We start from the raw sequence: 17,414 nt of genomic DNA on the forward strand, positions 1-17,414 counted from the left end.
CAGCCCTGAAGAGCCTTTGCCAGCATCAGCATCTCCTAGCAAGGAGACCTTGCAGGTGCCCACACTGCAGGTCCAGAATGGACACAGCAGCGCTGGAGGGAGCCCAGAGAGCCCTCCCAGGCTGCTCACCAAACCCCCCAGGAGAAGTTGTCCTTGCTGGCAGCCTCTTGTTGCCAAACAAGAGCCCAGGGGGTGCCCAAGCAGTGGCCCCAAGGAGGAAGGGACCCCGGGGCCGTGCCCCAGGAGGTTGATGCTTGCCTCTTTGCAGCTCCTGATGGCCTCTCTCTCTCTCTGCCCCCCTCCAGCTTGCCCTGAGGGTCGCTGGGGCCTGGGCTGCCAGGAGATCTGCCCTGAGTGTCTGAACAATGGCAGCTGTGACCCTGCCACGGGATCCTGCCGCTGCCCCCCCGGCTACACCGGGCACCGCTGCCAGGAGGGTGAGTGCTGCCCCTGGGGCCTGGAGGGGCCCTGGCTGCCTCCAGCTGGGGGGGGGGTGTGTCCTTGGCTCACCCTGGAGCACCCAGCCCTAGCCAGAGGAGCACCCAGCCCTAGCCAGAGGAGCACCCAGCTCCGGGCCAGGCACCCCAGGGCAGGTCTCTGTTGCCTCAGATGCTGGAGCCTGGGCTGGGTCCTTCCCTTCGAGCCCCCTGGCCCTATCTTCACAGTGCCAACCTCTGCACCACAGGAGGGGAGGGAGAACCCCCAGTCCCTCATCCCATCCAGCTGGAGGCTGAGCCCCCCACACCGGCCCAAGGAGCACTGGTGGCTCTGCAGGAGGATGCTGTGGTCCCTGCTGGGAGGGAAGCTGAGGCTGTGGTGGCAGAGCAGCCGCCTGCAGCCTGCCTCTGTCTGTGTTGCAGTGTGCCCTGCAGGCTGGTTTGGGCCAGGCTGCCAGCTGAGTTGCCACTGTGCCAACGAGGGACACTGCCACCCTGTGACGGGGACCTGCAGCTGTGCACCAGGCTGGACAGGACACAACTGCCAGAGAGGTACCCGGGGGGCACTGCCCACAGCCCCCGGGGGGCACTGCCCTGTGCAGGGCTCTGCTGCCCTCTGTCCCCTCGTGCTGTGCCTCTGCCCCAGAAGCCTCTCTGGAGCCCTTTAGGTCTCTCCACTCCTGCCAGGGCCGCGGGTGCCACCTCGGCTCTGTGCCGGTGCGGTGCCTGCCCTCACAGCCCCACCGGGGGTGCTGAGCACCTCCCGCCTCGCTCATCCCCCTGCCCACGGGAGCGCTTGGGATCTATGCCAGCAGCCCCCCGAGGGGTCCCAGCGTGCTGGAGGCCGGAAGGAGCCTCCGGAGCCCACCCGGTGCAGCCCCTCGGGGTGGCAGCGCCCGGGCGGGGCCGGAAGCTCCGCAGCCTCCCCGGGCAGCCCGCAGCAGGGCTCAGCACCCTCCCGGGAGCCGGCGGGGCCGTGCCCGCTGCTGCCCCCGCCGGGCACCGCTGAGGGTCCCTCCTCTGTGTCTCTCAGCCTGCGACGCAGGGCGCTGGGGCCCGGACTGCGCTCTGCGCTGCAACTGCAGCAACGGCGACGGCAGCTGCAGCGCCGCCAGCGGGCGGTGCCTGTGCGAGCCCGGCTACGGCGGCAGCCGCTGCCAGCACAGTGAGTGCTGCCCTGCCCTGCCCTGCATGCCCTGCGTGCTCTGCTCTGCCCTGCCCTGCCCTGCTCTGCCCTGCCCTGCATGCTCTGCATGCCCTGCCCTGCATGCCCTGCCCTGCCCTGCATGCCCTGCCCTGCCAGCCCTGCCCTGCTCTGCCCTGCATGCCCTGCCCTGCCAGCCCTGCCCTGCCCTGCATGCCCTGCCCTGCCAGCCCTGCCCTGCCCTGCCCTGCATGCCCTGCCTGCTCTGCCCTGCCAGCCCTGCCCTGCTCTGCCAGCCCTGCCTACCTGTTCAGGCTGCCCTGCCAGCCCTGCCTGCTGTGCCAACCCTGCCAGCCCTGTCAGCCCTGCCCTGCTCTGCCCTGCCCTGCCCAGCCCTGCTCTGCCAGCCCTGCCCTGCCCTGCCCTGCTCTGCCAGCCCTGTCTGCCCTGCCAGCCCTGCCCTGCTCTGCCCTGCCAGTCCTGTCTGTCCTTCCTGCTGTGCCAGCCCTGCCCTGCCTGCCCAGGCTGTCCTGGTTGCTCTGCTCACCTCTGAGCTGGGAGGCACAGAGCTGGATTCCAGGAGGAAGGAATTGCCCAGGGGGGGCCAGGAGGGTCCTGCTGTGCCCTGCAGAGGCAGCACGAGGTGCCAGCGTGTGGCCAGTGCCACCCTGTCCCCGGGGGGTTGGGTGGCATGGGAGCACAGCTGGCAGGGGCAGGGCAGAGCCTGCTGGGCATCCCAGGGAAGCAGCTGCCCAGCTGCTGCCGTTTGCAGCCCTGGCCTTCGTGTGGCGCCCTGGGGCCGCCGGGCAGGGCCGGGCTGCCGGGCAGGGCCGGGCTCCTCATGCTCCTGTGCTCCTGCTTGCAGAGTGCCCAGCAGGGTGGTTTGGGCCAGGCTGCCAGCAGCAGTGCCAGTGTGCCCACGGAGCTGCCTGTGACCACGTCAGTGGTGCCTGTACCTGCGGCCCAGGCTGGAGGGGAACCTTCTGTGAGCTGCGTGAGTACCCCTGGCCGGGCACCCAGCGCTGCCCACCGCTGCCAGCGGCTCCTGGCCAGCAGGCTCAGCCCTCCCTGCCTGCCTTTGCTGTCCCAGCAGCCACAGGCCCTGGGGATGGAGGTGGAGCAATCTGCCTGCTGCAGCTCTGGGTTTAGTTGGGAGGGAAAAAGGCCCAGGGGAACGACAGCAAAAGGCTGAGCAAGGGTGGAGGAGGGGGCAGTGCCCAGCTGCCTCGGCCGCCCGTGTGGGCACACACACTGCAGCCCCCCAAGGGCTCCCTGGCTGCAGGCTGCAGCCTGCTTGGTCTCTTGGTGGTGTACAGCCCCAAGGGCATCGCTCCTCTGAGCTACCACAGCTTGGTTCTGCACCCTGAGCATCCTTGGTGGGCTGGCACCCGAGGCTCTGCTGCCCTGCCAGGGGCAGAGCCGTTGGCAGGTGCCCAGCACCCCGGGGTGGCATTGCCTCAGCAGAAGAGGCTGCCAGGAGGCAGCTGAGCTGTGCTGGGAGGTTCCCAGCGCTCTGTGGGGACTGCTCCTTTGTTCTCCACAGCCTGCCCCGAGGGATTTTATGGCCTGGAGTGCCAGCAGCCCTGCCCCTGCCTCAACGGTGCCCACTGCGACCACGTCACCGGGCAGTGCCACTGTGCCCCCGGCTGGGAAGGGCCCCACTGTGCCCAGGGTGAGTGGGGCTGCAGCTGGGCACCCCCTCTGGGGCTGGGGTGGGACAGGATGGGATGGGGTGGGACCAGTTGGGGTGGGATGGGATGGGATGAAGCCATGCAGGATGGGGTGGGATGGGATGGGGTGGGGTGGGTGGGGTGGGTTAGGGTGGGTTAGGGTGGGTTAGGGTGGGATGGTGCCATGAGGCACTCCAGAGCCTTCACCACCCCCTGCCCTGCCAGGCTGCCCAGGCCAGGCTCAGCAGCCTGTTCCCCACCTGTGGGCTCCTGGGCTGGGAGCTCCTTCTGTGCAGCAGGGAAGTGTTTGGGCTTGGAGAGGGCCCAGGGGGGCTCTGGCTGAGCACCTCGCTGCTGGGTGTGAGGAGGGCAGCCAGCAAACCAGCTCCTGCCAGAGCAGAAGCTGCTGAGGACCCCAACAGTGCTGCTCTTTGGCTGCCAGCCCCCTGCCCCACAGCACCATCTCCCCACCCTCCCCCAGCTGCCCCCCAGCCTTGGTTCCTCTGCCAGCCAGCAGCACTTGGGGTGCTGGCAGGGCTCTGGCCCCACGCCTGCCCCCTAACTCTGCTTCTGCTCTCCCCAAGCCTGCCAGGGGGGCAGCTATGGCCAGAACTGCAGCCAGAGGTGCAGCTGCTTCAACAATGCCACCTGCAGCCCTGTCAGTGGCCACTGCCTGTGTGCAGCTGGCTGGATGGGACCCACCTGCCAGCAAGGTAACAGCCCCCAGACCCCTCCTGCTGCTCCCCCTGCCAGCACCCCTCCAGAATGCCCTTCCTGGGAGCTTGCTCTGGAGCAGCAGCCTCAGCAGAGCAGCAGGGCCAGGCTGCAGCAGGGCCAGGCTGCAGCAGGGCCAGGCTGCAGCAGCTCCTGACTCGCTCAGAGGGAAGCCCAGGAGCTGCCTTCCCCAGAGCAGCAGCAGCTGCACTGCCTTGCACCTTGCTAGCAGCACACTGAGCCACAGCCTGGTCCTGCACCACGTGGGGCACTTGGGCACCAGGCCAGGGATGGCTCCTGGCACAGCTCCCTGGGGCTGTGCACATGAGAGCACTTCCCCAGTGCTCAGCTGCCTTTCTCCCCTGCCAAGCACTGAGGGTGTCCTGCAGCTCAGGACTGAAGCAGTTGGCTGCCAGCTGAGAAGGTCTCCTGCCTGCTGCCCTCCAACCTCTCCCCTTTAGTGGGTTTGCCATCCCCAGAGCCAAGAAGGCTCTGAGCAGAGCCCTGAGCCCAGCCCTGAGCCCAGCCCTGAGCCCTCAGTGCCCCTGAGCCCAGTTTGGCTTGGCAAAGCTCTCTCAGACCATCCAGGCCAACCCCCAGCCCAACCCCTCCATGGGCACCAAACCCTGGCCCCAGGGGCCATGGCCACAGGTTTCTGGAGCCCCTCCAGGGCTGGGGACTCCTCCACCCCCCCGGGCAGCCTGTGCCAGCCCCTGGCCCCTCCTGCAGCACAAGCATTTTGCCTCCTCTCCAGCCCAGCCCTCCCCTGGCAGCTTCAGGCCATTTCCTCTCCCTCCCTCCCTCGTTACTAGGGAGAAGAGACCCTTTGGGTCCCCCTCCTCACCTGACCCCAGGGAGCTGTGGGCAGCAGTGAGCTCTCTCCTCAGCCTCCTCTCCTGCAGGCTGCAGCCCCCCAGCTGCTCCTCCCCAGCTCTCTTCTCCAGACCCTTCCCCAGCTTCCCTTCCCTGTCCTCTCCCTGCCCCTCCTTGCAGTGCAGGCTCCATGTCCCCCGGGCTGCCCACCCCGGGCTGCCCACCCCGGGCTGCCCACCCCAGGGCTGTGCCAGCTGCCTCCAGAGCTGTGTCCTGAGGGAGCTCTGTGCTCTGCTTCCCCTGCAGCCTGCCCCGAGGGGCTCTATGGGCAGGGCTGTGACCAGCGCTGCCTCTGCCAGAACGGTGCCAGCTGTGACCCTGCCACGGGGCACTGTGCTTGTGCCCAGGGCTGGAGGGGGCTGGCCTGCGAGCTGGGTGAGTGGCAGGCTGCTGGGAGCGCTGCCAGTGGCCTCTCCCTCGCGGGGCTTTGGTCTCCTCCTGCCGAGGCTGGGGGTGCTGGGGGAGGGGTCCCTGCTGCCGTGCCATGGCGGGGAGGGGAGGGGGCTCCCGGGCTGGGGGCTCCCAGGCTGGGGGCTCCCGGGGTGCCTCCTCCAGCTGAGGGACCTGGGGGTGGTCAGCCTGGGGGAAAAGAGGCTGGGGGGTGACCTGCAGCCCTCCTGGCTCTCTACAGCTCCCTGCCAGGAGGCTGGAGCCGGGTGGGGGCTGGGCTCTGGTCCCCAGGAAGCAAAGGCAGGAGGAGGGCAGAGGGCCTCAGGCTGCCCCGGGGCAGGCTCAGCTGGGCCAGGAGCAACAATTCCTGCCCCTGAGGGCTGTCCTGGCCCGGCCCAGGCTGCCCAGGGCAGGGCTGGAGTCCCCTGGAGGGGTTTCCAAGCTGTGGTGCTCGGGCAGGGTGGTGCAGGGGAGGGTGGTGCCCTGGGTGGGTGGTGCAGGGCAGGGTGGTGCAGGGCAGGGGGTGCCTGGGCAGGGTGGTGCCCTGGGCAGGGTGGTGCAGGGCAGGGGGTGTCTGGGCAGGGTGGTGCTCAAGCAGGGTGGTGCCCTGGGTGGGTGGTGCCCTGGGTGGGGCTGCCCTGGGTGGGTGGGGCAGGGCAGGGTGGGGCAGGGCAGGGTGGTGCTCTGGCAGGGTGGTGCCCTGGGGGGGGTGGTGCCCTGGGCAGGGTGGTGCCCTGGGTGGGGCTGCCCTGGGTGGGTGGTGCCCTGGGTGGGTGGTGCCCTGGGCAGGGTGGTGCCCTGGGTGGGGCTGCCCTGGGCAGGGTGGTGCCCTGGGTGGGTGGTGCCCTGGGTGGGGCTGCCCTGGCAGGGTGGGGCAGGGTGGGGCAGGGCTCCTGGCTGGGCTCCATGCCCTGGGAGGTCTCCTCTCAGCACCCTGATGCTTTGGTTCGTTGCTGCTGCCAGCCTGTGCCCAGGGCCAGCAGGGAGCAGAGTGCCAGCAGCGCTGTGAGTGCCAGCACGGGGGGCTGTGTGACCAGCAGGGCCACTGCCTGTGCCAGCCAGGCTGGACGGGAGAGAAGTGCCAGAGCCGTAAGTGGGGCACCAGCTCCCGAGCTGGGCACTGCAGCAGCAGCCTGGGGGGCTCTGGGGGGCTTCAGGGAGGGCTCAGAGTGCCAGGGCTGCATGCCCTGGTGGTGCCCAGCTTCCTGCTCTCCCAGGGGGGCAGGGGAGGGTCTGCAGGGGCACCAGCAGCTTCCCTCTGCCTCCCCCTGGTCCTGCCCCTGGATGCCTGGCTCGGGCCTGTGCCCAGCTGGCACTCAGCAGGCTGCTGCTGCCCTGCTCTCTGCTGGCAGCACAGCCTGGTGCCCCCCTTGCCATGGGCAGGTGTGCAGGAGGCTGCTGCCAGCCACACCAGCGAGGGCTGGCACAGCAAGAGCAGATCCACAACCTCCTTCCCTCCCTGGCTCCTGGCCCCTCAGGCTGGCACAGCCCTCAGAGGCTGGGCAAGGGGCACCTCCTGCTGCAAGCCAGGGGCAGGGGGGGAGCTGCCCCTCTGCAGCTGTTCCTGCCCCAGCCACATCCCTGTGCTCTCAGGCTCCTGGGAACATCTCTGCTCGGCTGGCAGCCCAGCCCTGGCACAGGCTCCAGCCCTGGCACGGGCTCCAGGCTTGGCACAGGCTTCAGGCTTGGCATGGGGTCCAGGCTTGGCACAGGGTCCAGCCTGCAGCTCACCTCCTGCCCGAGGACAAGCAGATGGAGTCTGCTGCATCCCCCTGCAGCCCCAAGCCTCACCACAGCTGGGGGCACAAGCCTGGCCCTGGCAGGGGCAAGCAAGGCTGTGCCTGCAGCCTGTGCCAGTCAGGGGGTGGTGCTGTGCCTGCCCTGCTGGTTCCTGCCCAGGTCAGGTCCCTCTGCAGCTGCTCTGCAGTCCAGGCCCTTCTGTGCCAGGGGAAGCAGCAGAACCAAGCCTCTGCTGCTGTGCCCCCGGGGCCCTGGCAGCGGCACTCACTGAGCGGTGCCAGCAGCAGCACTGCCCAAGCAGGAGCTGAGGAGACAGAGAGACCTCCCCCGGGGGAGCTGGTGCCCAGCAGTACCCTGAGCAGCTCTGCCTGCTGCTGGGCAGCAGGTGGCACCGGGCAGAGCTGCCCGTGCCAGGGTTTCACCCCTGTGCCATGGGGTGGGAGAGGGGCTGCAGTCCCCCTGCTGCCAGGCTGCTGCTGCCCATCACCACCATCCAGGGGCAGGAGGGGCTGCTGGCTCTGGGCAGGAGCTGGCAGAGGCCTACAGTCTCGTGCCCACCCTGGCAGGGATGGGGCAGGGATGGAGCAGGGGCAGGGATGGGGCAGGGATGGGGCAGGGGCAGGGCAGGGATGGGGCAGGGGCAGGGATGGGGCAGGGGCAGGGGCAGGGATGGGGCAGGGATGGGGCAGGGGCAGAGATGGAGCAGGGGCAGGGTAGGGATGGGGCAGGGATGGGGCAGGGGCAGGGGCAGGGATGGGGCAGGGGCAGGGCAGGGATGGGGCAGGGGCAGGGGCAGGGATGGGGCAGGGGCAGGGATGGGGCAGGGCCCCCTCGGCCCCTGGGTGTGACTCCTGCTCTCTCCTGCCTGGCACCCCTGCCTGGCACCCCTGCAGCCTGCCCCGAGGGGCTCTTTGGAGCAGGCTGTGAGCAGCGCTGTGACTGTGGGCACAACGTCTCCTGCCACCACCTCACCGGCGCCTGCCACTGCCCCCCCGGCTGGAGGGGCCGGCGCTGCCAGAGGGGTGAGGCAGCTCCGGGGGGGCACAGCATCCCTTCCCTTGGGGGGGAGCACAGCATCCCTTGGGGGGGTACAGAGCATCCCCTCCCTTGGGGGGGCACAGCATCCCTTGGGGGGGCACACAGCATCCCATCCCTTGGAGGGTGGGGGCACAGCATCACTTGGGGGGACATAGATCATCCCAGCACCGGGGGGGCACAGAGCATCCCTTGGGAGGGGCACAGAGCATCCCTTGGGGGGGCACAGTATCCCATCCCTTGAGGGGGGCACAGCATCCCTTGGGGGGGCACAGAGCATCCCTTGGGAGGGGCACAGAGCATCCCTTGGGGGGGTACAGTATCCCATCCCTTGAGGGGGGCACAGCATCTCTTGGGGGGGCACAGAGCATCCCTTGGGGGGGCACAGTATCCCATCCCTTGAGGGGGGCACAGCATCCCTTTGGGGGGCACAGAGCATCCCTTGGGGGGACACAGTATCCCATCCCTTGGGGGGGGGCACTGAGCATCCCATCCCTTTTGGGGGGGCACAGCATCCCTGCTCAGGGGCCCCCGGGCTCCTTCCAGAGCCGTAGGGGGAGGAGAGCTTTGATTTGTTTGCAGAGGGAGCTGTGGGGAGAGGCTGGGAGGAGCTGGGGGTCCCATCCTGCCCGCGGGGAGGCTCTGGGGCTGCTGCAACCACGCAGGAAGCGCTGAGCCGGCTCAGCACCGCGGGCAGTAAAAGCAAGGTGCAGGCCGGCTGGGTCACCGACAGCTCCTTGCTTGCTTTCCCGCAGCCTGCCTGCCAGGCTCCTTCGGCCAGGACTGCGCCGGGCGCTGCGCCTGTCCGCAGGGGGTGCCCTGCCACCATGCCAGCGGCCGCTGCGGCTGCCCGCCCGGCGCCACCGGCCCCGCCTGCGAGCAGGGTAGGAAGGAGCAACCGCCCCGGGCGGAGCTGCTGCGGACGGGAAGGGTCGGGCAGCTGCTGCAGAAAATAGAGAGGTGGGGGAGGAAGCAACCCCCAGAGCAGCCAGGCGGGCAGGGAGCTGTGCCAGGGGCGGCTCGGGCGCTGGCACCCGCAGGGCACAGGGAGCCCAGAGGGAGAGCGCAGCTCTGGATCCTCCCTGGGCAGCAGCAATACATCAGGATGGAAAGGAGCTCCTGTGGGCATGAGCAAAGGGCCCAGGGGCATGTGGGCACGTTCCTCACCCCGAGCTGAGGGCTGCCTGTGGGCATGGGAGCCTGGGGGGCTCCTGGGGAGGGCTGGGTGGCCAAGGGCAGCTGATGCCCCCCAAGTCCTCAGCTTTCTTCTCAGGCCAAGTCCTTCCTGCAGTCCAGAATCCCTGCCTGGGTGGATCTCTGCTTGCTGGGGGGCAGAGAACCTCCACTGCCCCAAACCCTCTGCCCTGGCATGGGAGTTGGTCTCTGGAGTCCCTCCCAGCCCTCACTGCTCCAGATCCTATGCCAAGGCCTCCTCAAGCCTGGCATTGGGTAGGGAGGAGTTGCTGCTCCAGCAGGGAGGGGTGGGAGAGCTGCTGCTGGGGGGCCCTGAGCCACCCTGCTGCCCTCTCTCCTGACAGCCTGCCCGCCGGGCACCTTTGGCCAGGACTGTGCCCACATCTGCCAGTGTGCTGGAGCCACCCAGGAGTGCCACCCTGTCACTGGGCAGTGCATCTGTGCCCCTGGCTTCCACGGCCCCGCCTGCCAGCTGGGTGAGTGCTCTGCCCCTCCCTGGCCCTCTGCAGGCTGCCGGCCGGGGCTGCCCGGGGCTGCTGCAGAGCCGCGGCCGTGGTGCTGGGCTGGCTGCTGAGCCCAGGCCTGGATGGCTTCTCTGCTGCTTCCTTGCCCTGGTTGCCTCTGTCCTCAGCAGCCTGGCTGAGGACTTTCCTCAAGCCGCTCCTAAGCCCTGGGCAGCTCTCACAGCTCAGGAGCTGTGCTGTCCTGCTCTGCTCCCCTGCCCAGCCCGGCCCCGCCGACGGGCGAGAGGCTCTGACCTCCCAGCGGCGCTCAGTCGGTAATTAGTGAGGAGGAGTTGCGGCAAACAAGGCAGCAGCCCCCTCGGGGCTGGGGCTGGGGCTCCTTCCCACTCTGCTTTTGGCCTGTGGGATATTTACCAAGGATAGCAGCAGCAGAGAGCTCCGGGCTGGCCGCAGCTGCTGCTTCGCCCTCAGCCTGCTGCGAGGAGCTGCCTGGGGCTGCCCTCAGCTCCTGCGGAGCTGCCTGGGGCTGCCCTCCCTCGGCTCCTGCGGAGCTGCCTCTGGGGCTGCCCTCCCTCGGCTCCTGTGGAGCTGCCTGGGGCTGCCCTCCCTCGGCTCCTGCGGAGCTGCCTGGGGCTGCCTTCCCTCAGCCTGCTGCGAGGAGCTGCCTGGGGCTGTGCTCGGCTCCTGTGGAGCTGCCTCTGGGGCTGCCCTCCCTCGGCTCCTGCGGAGCTGCCTGGGGCTGCCCTCCCTCGGCTCCTGTGGAGCTGCCTCTGGGGCTGCCCTCCCTCGGCTCCTGCAGAGCTGCCTCCGGGGCTGCCCTCCCTCGGCTCCTGTGGAGCTGCCTCTGGGGCTGCCCTCCCTCGGGTCCTGCGGAGCTGCCTCCGGGGCTGCTGTTGTGTTCCTGCCCCCTCAGCAGGGCTTGCAGGAGCTTGTGGTGGCCACAAGCAGCTGGTGGTAGGGAGGTGTGTGTGGGCTGCACCCCTTGGCACTCTTTGGTGCAGCTCTGTGTGGGTCACAAACCCACTGCCTGGCACCAGCCCTCTGCCAGCAGGGCTGGCACCTTCCCCTCTGGGGGCTGGGCTGGAGGACTCCATGTGCTGGGGGCTCCCCAGCCTGTTCTGTTGGCTCCAGGCTCAGTCTCTCTCTGTGCCCACAGAGTGCTCCCCTGGGTGGTATGGCAGGGACTGCCAGAGGCCATGCCAGTGCAGGAATGGAGGCCTGTGTGACCCTGCCGTGGGCACCTGCCGCTGCCCTGCTGGCTACATCGGTGCTGACTGCAGCGTGGGTGAGTGCTGGGCAGCTGGGGGCACAGCAGCTGCCAGGGGTGCCCTCAGGAGGGGCACACAGCCAGGTTGCTGACCCTGGGGCAGTTGCAGTGCCCACCTCCTGCACTGGGCCACAGCAGAAGCCCTCCTTGGCTCTCCTCCCTCCCTGCACTGCCAGTGATGTCCTCCCTGCTGCAGCTGGCAGGCTGGGAGGGCAGTGCCAGCCTTGCTGTGGGAGCCTGCAGTTGAGCTCCTTTGCTGCCCCTCTGTGCCACTGGGAGCTCCTCTCCAGCCCTCTGGCAGGGCCAAGGCAGCTCAGGCTTTGTTCCCCTGCAGAGTGCCCTGCTGGGCGCTACGGCGAGGGCTGTGCCAGGCTCTGCCCCTGCGGGGAAGGTGCCACCTGCTACCCTGCCACGGGAGACTGTCTCTGCCCCCCAGGGAGGACTGGGCCCACCTGCCAGCAAGGTAAATGTCCCCTGCAGGCTCCTGCATCAGGACAAGAGGCTGCTGTAGGCAGGGGGTCCTGAGGGGGACCCGAGGTCCTTGCCCCAAGGCCTCTGCCCCTGCTTGGGCACTCCTGCCTGCACCCTGCCAGGGGCCCTGTGCCCACTGCCACCTCTTCTTGTCCCACAGCCTGTGAGCAGCACCAGTATGGGGTGGGCTGCCAGCAGACCTGCTCCTGCCAGCACGGGGGGCTGTGTGATGCAGCTGATGGCTCCTGCTCGTGCCCCCCCGGCTGGATGGGCACAGCCTGCGAGTTAGGTATGCCCAGCCTGGGCACCTGGGCCTGCCCCAGCCCAGGACCCTGGGGCCCACTCAGTCTGCTCCACACTGGGTCCTGTTGCTGCTACCCTGCCCTGTGAGGTGCAGGAGCAGGGCCAGGGCTGGCTCTCCAGCCCCTGAGCAGCTGCTCCATGGCATCTCCCCTGCAGGATGCCCACCAGGAAGGTTCGGTGCCAACTGCCAGCTGCCCTGTGCCTGCCTGCACAATGCCACCTGTGACCCAGGGACAGGAGCCTGCCACTGCCCCAAGGGCCACTACGGTGCCCTCTGTGAGCACAGTGAGTTGTGGCAGCACAAACACCTTGGGTCTGGGGGGAGGGCTGTGCCCAGGGCCCCCCCAGAGGGCAGAGCCAGAGGGCAGAGCCAGAGGGCAGAGCCAGAGGGCAGGCTCTCCCGGCCCCGGCTCTCCCATCCCGGCTCTCTAGCCCCGGCTCTCCCATCCCCGGCTCTCCCATCCCGGCTCTCCCGGCCCCGGCTCTCCCATCCCGGCTCTCCCATCCCCGGCTCTCCCATCCCCGGCTCTCCCATCCCCAGCTCTCTAGCCCCGGCTCTCCCATCCCCGGCTCTCCAGCCCCGGCTCTCCCAGCCCCGGCTCTCCAGCCCCGGCTCTCCCGGCCCCGGCTCTCCCATCCTGGCTCTCCCATCCTGGCTCTCCCATCCCCGGCTCTCCCGGCCCCGGCTCTCTAGCCCCGGCTCTCCCATCCCGGCTCTCCCATCCCGGCTCTCCCAGCCCCGGCTCTCCCATCCCCAGCTCTCCAGCCCCGGCTCTCCCATCCCCGGCTCTCCCGGCCCCGGCTCTCCAGCCCCGGCTCTCCCATCCCGGCTCTCCCATCCCGGCTCTCCCATCCCCGGCTCTCCAGCCCCGGCTCTCCCATCCCGGCTCTCCCATCCCCAGCTCTCCCATCCCCGGCTCTCCCATCCCCGGCTCTCCCATCCCCGGCTCTCCCGGCCCCGGCTCTCCCATCCCCGGCTCTCCAGCCCCGGCTCTCCCAGCCCCGGCTCTCCAGCCCCGGCTCTCCCATCCCCAGCTCTCCAGCCCCGGCTCTCCCATCCCCGGCTCCCCCATCCCCAGCTCTCTAGCCCCGGCTCTCCCATCCCCGGCTCCCCCATCCCCAGCTCTCTAGCCCCGGCTCTCCCATCCCCGGCTCTCCCATCCCGGCTCTCCCATCCCCAGCTCTCCCATCCCCGGCTCTCCCATCCCCGGCTCTCCCATCCCCGGCTCTCCAGCCCCGGCTCTCCCATCCCCAGCTCTCTAGCCCCGGCTCTCCCATCCCCGGCTCTCCCATCCCGGCTCTCCCGGCCCCGGCTCTCCCATCCCCGGCTCTCCCATCCCCGGCTCTCCCATCCCCTGCTCTCCCAGCCCCGGCTCTCCCATCCCCGGCTCTCCCATCCCCGGCTCTCCCATCCCCGGCTCTCCAGCCCCGGCTCTCCCATCCCCAGCTCTCTAGCCCCGGCTCTCCCATCCCCGGCTCTCCCATCCCGGCTCTCCCGGCCCCGGCTCTCCCATCCCCGGCTCTCCCATCCCCGGCTCCCCCATCCCCAGCTCTCTAGCCCCGGCTCTCCCATCCCCGGCTCTCCCAGCCCCGGCTCTCCCGGCCCCGGCTCCCCCATCCCCGGCTCCCCCATCCCCGGCTCTCCCATCCCCGGCTCTCCCATCCCCGGCTCTCCCAGCCCTGGCTCTCCCATCCCCGGGTCTCCCATCCCCGGCTCTCCCATCCCCGGCTCTCTAGCCCCGGCTCTCCAGCCCCGGCTCTCCCAGCTGCGGCTCTCTGCTTCTCTCTGCTGGAGGCTCTGCTGCAGAGGCCGGCGGCAGCTGAGCCTCCCTCCCCTGCCCTCCCGCTCGGCTGAGCTCTGCGCTTGGCTGTGCCCCAGGCTGTCCCCAGGGCTTCCACGGAGCCGGCTGCCAGCAGCGCTGCGACTGCGGCCACGGAGCCGGCTGCGACCCAGCCAGCGGCCGCTGCCAGTGCCCCCCGGGGCGGGCTGGGGAGCGCTGCCAGACAGGTACCACCTCCCCCCCTGCTGCTGCTGCTTCCCGGGGGGCTGGGGAGCAGCCCCGCAGCTGCTGTGCTGCCTCACCTCTCCCCCCAGGCTGCAGGGAAGGGACCTACGGCGTGGGATGCCAGCAGCTCTGTGACTGCCCTGCCGGTGTGCCCTGCGACCCGGCCACGGGCCAGTGCCGCTGCCCCCCGGGCAAGACTGGCACCAGGTGTGGCTCAGGTGAGCTGAGCCCAGCCCGGGGAGAGCACTGTGCAGGCTGCAAGCCCAGGCCTGGAGTGGCTGCAGAGCCTCTCTTGCTGGAGCTGAGTTCCCGTGGGAGGGGGTCCCAGTGTGTGTGTGCCCTCTGAGGGGGCAGCTGGGCAGCGGTGGGCACCTCTCCAGCCTCTGCTGGGAGCCAGGGCTGGCTGCAAATGCTCCTCTGGCCTCCAGTGCAATGGCCACCAGAGCCCCCAGGCTGAGGAGCAAAGACAGCAGGCTCAGAGCCCCAGAACCACTCTGGGTGCAGAAGACCTTGAGGAGGACCCAGCCCTGGGGCTGGGGGCTAGGCCATGGTCCCACAGCTCTGCCAGGCTGAAACCCCTCCAGGGCTGGGCATTCAGCCCCCTCCCTGGGCAGCCTGTGCCAGTTTGAGAACCCTTTCAGCCAGGAGGATTCTTCTGACACCTTGCTGGGCTTGGGCTGTGCTGATGCCCTCTGGCACCAGAGCTCAGGAGCAGGGGGGGAGGCAAACAGCTCTCTGCCTGACCTCTGCCAGCTGTGCCAGCTGCCCAGCAGGGGGTGGCTGAGTTTCTGCAGCAGCCTCTCTCTGCCTTGCCCCCAGACTGCCAGCCAGGGCAGTATGGCCCAGACTGCAGCCTGCCCTGCCAGTGTGCCCCCAGCAGCTCCTACTGCGATGCCCAGACCGGGCACTGCCTCTGCCTCCACGGGCACACAGGCCCCACCTGTCAGGAAGGTAAGGTGTGGGCACGGTGCCACAGTGGTGCCACAGGTGCTGGGGGAAGCCTGCTGTGCCCAGGGGGTGGTTTGTGCCCTGCTGGGGGGGTGGGTGGTGGCACCAGCCCCTGAAAGCAGACCCCAGGGCAGCTCCTGCCCTTGCTTCGTGATTCAGATTCAGAGCATGAAGCTGCTGGGGGGGAAGGGACCCCAAAGGTTACCCAGTGCCAAGCCCCTGCCATGGGGGCACCTCCCAGCAGCCCTGGCTGCTCAAGGCCTCCTCCTCCTCACCTGGGGACACAGGCTGCATGCTGGCAGTGCTGGGACCCCCCCCCCCAGCTGTGCCCTGCTGACACCAGGACCCAGAGCCCACACCTGCCTGGGCCCCCTGGAACACAACTAACCCCCCCTGGGCAAGGTGGGAGGAGGGCACAGCCCAGCTCTGCCCAGAGCATGCCTGGCCCTGCTGGCTCAGAGCCTGGGTGCTGTGGGGAGGGCTGGCAGGCTGCTCTGACTTGCTTTGCAGGTGGCAGAGCTGGGCTGGCAGCAGCTGAGCACCTCCCCTGGGGCCCAGGTCAGCAGCAGCCCCCAAGCAGTGCTGCACTGCACCCCTGGCTGCAGGAGAGCAGAGCCTGGCTGCCAGCTCCTGCCCTCAGCAGCTGCTCTGCAGAGCCCTCAGCACTGACCTCTGCTGCTTTCCCTCCCAGGGGTGCAGCCTCCAGCCCCCACCAGCTCACCTCCACCCTGGCCAGCCAGGCCCTAGGTCCTGCAGCTCCCTCAGCATGACCAAGCAGCCACCTGCAGAAGCCAGCACTGACCTGCCCAGCAAGCTTGGAGCCCCAGCAGCAGCTGTCCTCTGCCCCCAGCCCAGGAGGCTGCTTTTGGGGGGGTCTGAGCGGGGCTGAAGTCCACCAGCTCCCTGCAGCAGCACAGGCTGGCTTCCAGGCGTGCCAGGAGGGCACAGGTGCCAACCCTGCTGCCCAGCCTGGGCCAGCAGCAGGAGGAACAGCTCAGAAGTGCTCAGCCCTGGCCAGCAGGCAGTGGCTCACTGCTGGCCTTCATCTTCTGGGTGCTGGGCTTGGGGAGGGGGCTGGAAGGATGCTCCAAGAGAGGTATTTATGCAGCAGTATTTATGGAAGCTGTGCAGCAGCAGCAGGGTCAGGACTGCTGGGGGGCTGTGCCCTGCCCCCCTCTGGCAGTGCCCTGCCCCCCTCTGGTAGTGCCACCTCCCTGGAGGTCTCTGGAGGTGCCAGTGGTCAAGGAGCAGCTGCTGGGGGAGCAAGGAGGGAGCTGAGGGGAGCAGGGGCTGGGCTCTCACAGCAGGAGCACACCAGCCCCCAGCCTGGGCAGCCCCAGGTGTAAGAGGGAAAGGTGCTGTGGGGAGACCCCAGGCTCCCTCAGGAGCTGCTCAGCACCAGTCCCTCCTCCAGCCCCAGCTCTGCTCCAGCTGCCTGCAGGAGCTGGGGTGAGGAGGGGGCTGGAGCCCTGGAGCAGGCTGCCCAGGGAGGTTGTGGAGTTTCCTTCTCTGGAGCTGCTCCTGTGGGACCCAGAGGACCCTGCCCAGGACTGGGGGAGCCCTGGAGGTCCCTTCCCACCTCTACCCCTCTGTGATTCCATGATGCAGCTCCAGGCAGAGCCACAGCAAAGCCTCAGCAGAACCTGCAGCAGCAAGGACCCACCAGAGCCTGGCAAGGGCTGAGAGCTCTGCCCAGGGCCCAGCAGCCTCCTGTGCCCCCACAGCTGCTGCAGCACAGCCCTGCCCAGGCACTGGGCCCTGAAAGCATTCCCACGGAGGCCAACTGAAGAGAGGCAAAGAATTGCTCCTGCTCCTGGCAGGATGGAGCTGAACCTGCACAGAGCTTGGCCTGCTCCTGGCTTCTGGCTGCCTTCCCAGCAGTGTGAGCAGCAGAGCTCAGCCTGGGCCAGGAATCCTCCTCCTGGGAGGCTGCAGTGAAGGAGCAAAGGCTGGCAGGAAGGTTGGATGCTGTGTGCTTGAGCACCAGGGAGCAGCAAGATGTTGCCCACGTGCCAAATGCCCCTGAGCAACCCTGCCAGGCTCCAGACAATCAATCAGACCTCTCCCTTCCTTGCCTTCAAGTGACCCTTGCACCACACCAAGGCTTCTCTTTAGTGCCTTGGCTGGTTGGGAAGTGAAGGCAGCTCCCAGGAGCCAGCAGCCCCTCCCCACCTGGCCTTCACCTTCCAGGGCTCTGCAGGGCCCCCAGAGTGCTGCACAAAGGCCTGGGAGCTGCTGGGGACAGCCTGGGGCTGGCAGGGGATGCCAACGTGCCAGCAGGTGATGCCAAGGTGCCAGCAAGGGATGCCAAGGTGCCAGCAGGGGATGCCAAGGTGCTGTGTGCCCCAGCAGCAGGCCCTGTGCCTGCTGGCACTGAGCTCCTGCCCTGCTCTGCCTGCCTGCCCCAGGAGAGCAGCAGGAGGGCTCCTGCCCCACCTCAGCTCCAGCACCTGGGCAGGGCCTGCAGGGTCTCTCTCTCTCTCTCTGTATCTTGGGGTGGGTTTTGTTCTTCCTCTGTCTCACTGCACTTTGGGTTTCCCTCTTGCTGCCTTGTGTGGCTCCCTCTGGGCCTCACCTCCTCTGGCTCAGCACTGAGGAGCAGCTTTGGGTCCCCCCCAGTTCAGAGCAATAAACAACCCAGCCTCAGGCAGCCTCCTCTGCTTGCCTCTCCCAGCCCCTGCCCCTTCAGCCCTGCTGCCCCTGGCAGGTTTTCCACTCCCCCCTGCTGAAGGGCTGTCAGGAACCAGCAGAGGCCAGG

General features: G+C 68.9%; 1 protein-coding gene across 2 annotated transcripts in view; it reads left to right on the forward strand.

Annotated features, from left to right (window-relative positions):
- Positions 1–17,303, forward strand: part of MEGF6 (multiple EGF like domains 6) — a 75,496-nt gene extending 58,193 nt beyond the window's left edge. For both annotated transcript variants that reach the window (XM_068158174.1, XM_068158173.1), the window contains 20 exons: positions 306–437; positions 861–989; positions 1,471–1,602; positions 2,447–2,575; positions 3,125–3,253; positions 3,836–3,964; positions 5,085–5,213; positions 6,192–6,317; positions 7,862–7,990; positions 8,759–8,887; positions 9,542–9,673; positions 10,818–10,946; positions 11,263–11,391; positions 11,560–11,688; positions 11,859–11,987; positions 13,582–13,710; positions 13,798–13,926; positions 14,528–14,659; positions 15,167–15,214; positions 15,348–17,303. In XM_068158174.1, the coding sequence (XP_068014275.1) occupies positions 306–437; positions 861–989; positions 1,471–1,602; positions 2,447–2,575; positions 3,125–3,253; positions 3,836–3,964; positions 5,085–5,213; positions 6,192–6,317; positions 7,862–7,990; positions 8,759–8,887; positions 9,542–9,673; positions 10,818–10,946; positions 11,263–11,391; positions 11,560–11,688; positions 11,859–11,987; positions 13,582–13,710; positions 13,798–13,926; positions 14,528–14,659; positions 15,167–15,214; positions 15,348–15,403 (2,435 nt within the window). In that variant the 3' untranslated portion in view covers positions 15,404–17,303. The remainder of the gene's footprint in view (positions 1–305; positions 438–860; positions 990–1,470; positions 1,603–2,446; positions 2,576–3,124; positions 3,254–3,835; positions 3,965–5,084; positions 5,214–6,191; positions 6,318–7,861; positions 7,991–8,758; positions 8,888–9,541; positions 9,674–10,817; positions 10,947–11,262; positions 11,392–11,559; positions 11,689–11,858; positions 11,988–13,581; positions 13,711–13,797; positions 13,927–14,527; positions 14,660–15,166; positions 15,215–15,347) is intronic.
- Positions 17,304–17,414: the final 111 nt, after the last annotated feature.

This window comes from Melanerpes formicivorus, unplaced genomic scaffold (assembly GCF_026170545.1).
Source record: "Melanerpes formicivorus ecotype bairdi unplaced genomic scaffold, bMelFor1.0.p_v2 SCAF_39, whole genome shotgun sequence".
Classification (NCBI taxonomy): Eukaryota; Metazoa; Chordata; class Aves; order Piciformes; family Picidae; genus Melanerpes; species Melanerpes formicivorus.